The sequence below is a fragment of the Myotis davidii genome, unplaced genomic scaffold (genome assembly GCF_000327345.1).
Source record: "Myotis davidii unplaced genomic scaffold, ASM32734v1 scaffold472, whole genome shotgun sequence".
NCBI classification, from domain to species: Eukaryota; Metazoa; Chordata; class Mammalia; order Chiroptera; family Vespertilionidae; genus Myotis; species Myotis davidii.
This window is the reverse complement of record NW_006283774.1, coordinates 105182-105440: the sequence shown is the minus strand read 5'-3', so window position 1 is coordinate 105440 and position 259 is coordinate 105182. Positions and strand designations below refer to the sequence as shown.

Here is a 259-nt window from a genome sequence, read left to right as displayed (position 1 = left end):
GGCCGCCGCCGGCCCTGTGGACGTGCGCCACCTGCAGTGGCTGATGGGAAAGCTGCGATTTCGGTGGCGAAACTTGATGGCTAGTCAGCAGGAGCAGTGCGTCCTCCTGGGCAAGGTAGTGCCTCCGGGGGACTGTCCACGCAGGGCAGCTACCCTCCGGCTCCGGCTGCCCGGCTCCTCTCCCTGCCTGTGGCCTGTCCCTGAGGCCCTGCATGGGCGGGCCTCCTGGGCCTGGCGGGGGGCTCACTGGTTGGCCCCA

The 259-nt window shown here is 70.3% G+C and overlaps 1 protein-coding gene across 1 annotated transcript in view; it reads left to right on the top strand.

Moving 5' to 3' along the window:
- LOC102751924 (chromosome unknown open reading frame, human C14orf80) overlaps window positions 1-259 on the top strand; it is a 4636-nt gene that overhangs the window by 1745 nt on the left and 2632 nt on the right. The window contains 1 exon segment of the mRNA XM_015566720.1: window positions 1-115. This exon segment is cut by the window's left edge and continues 6 nt beyond it. Within this exon segment, the coding sequence (XP_015422206.1) occupies window positions 1-115 (115 nt within the window).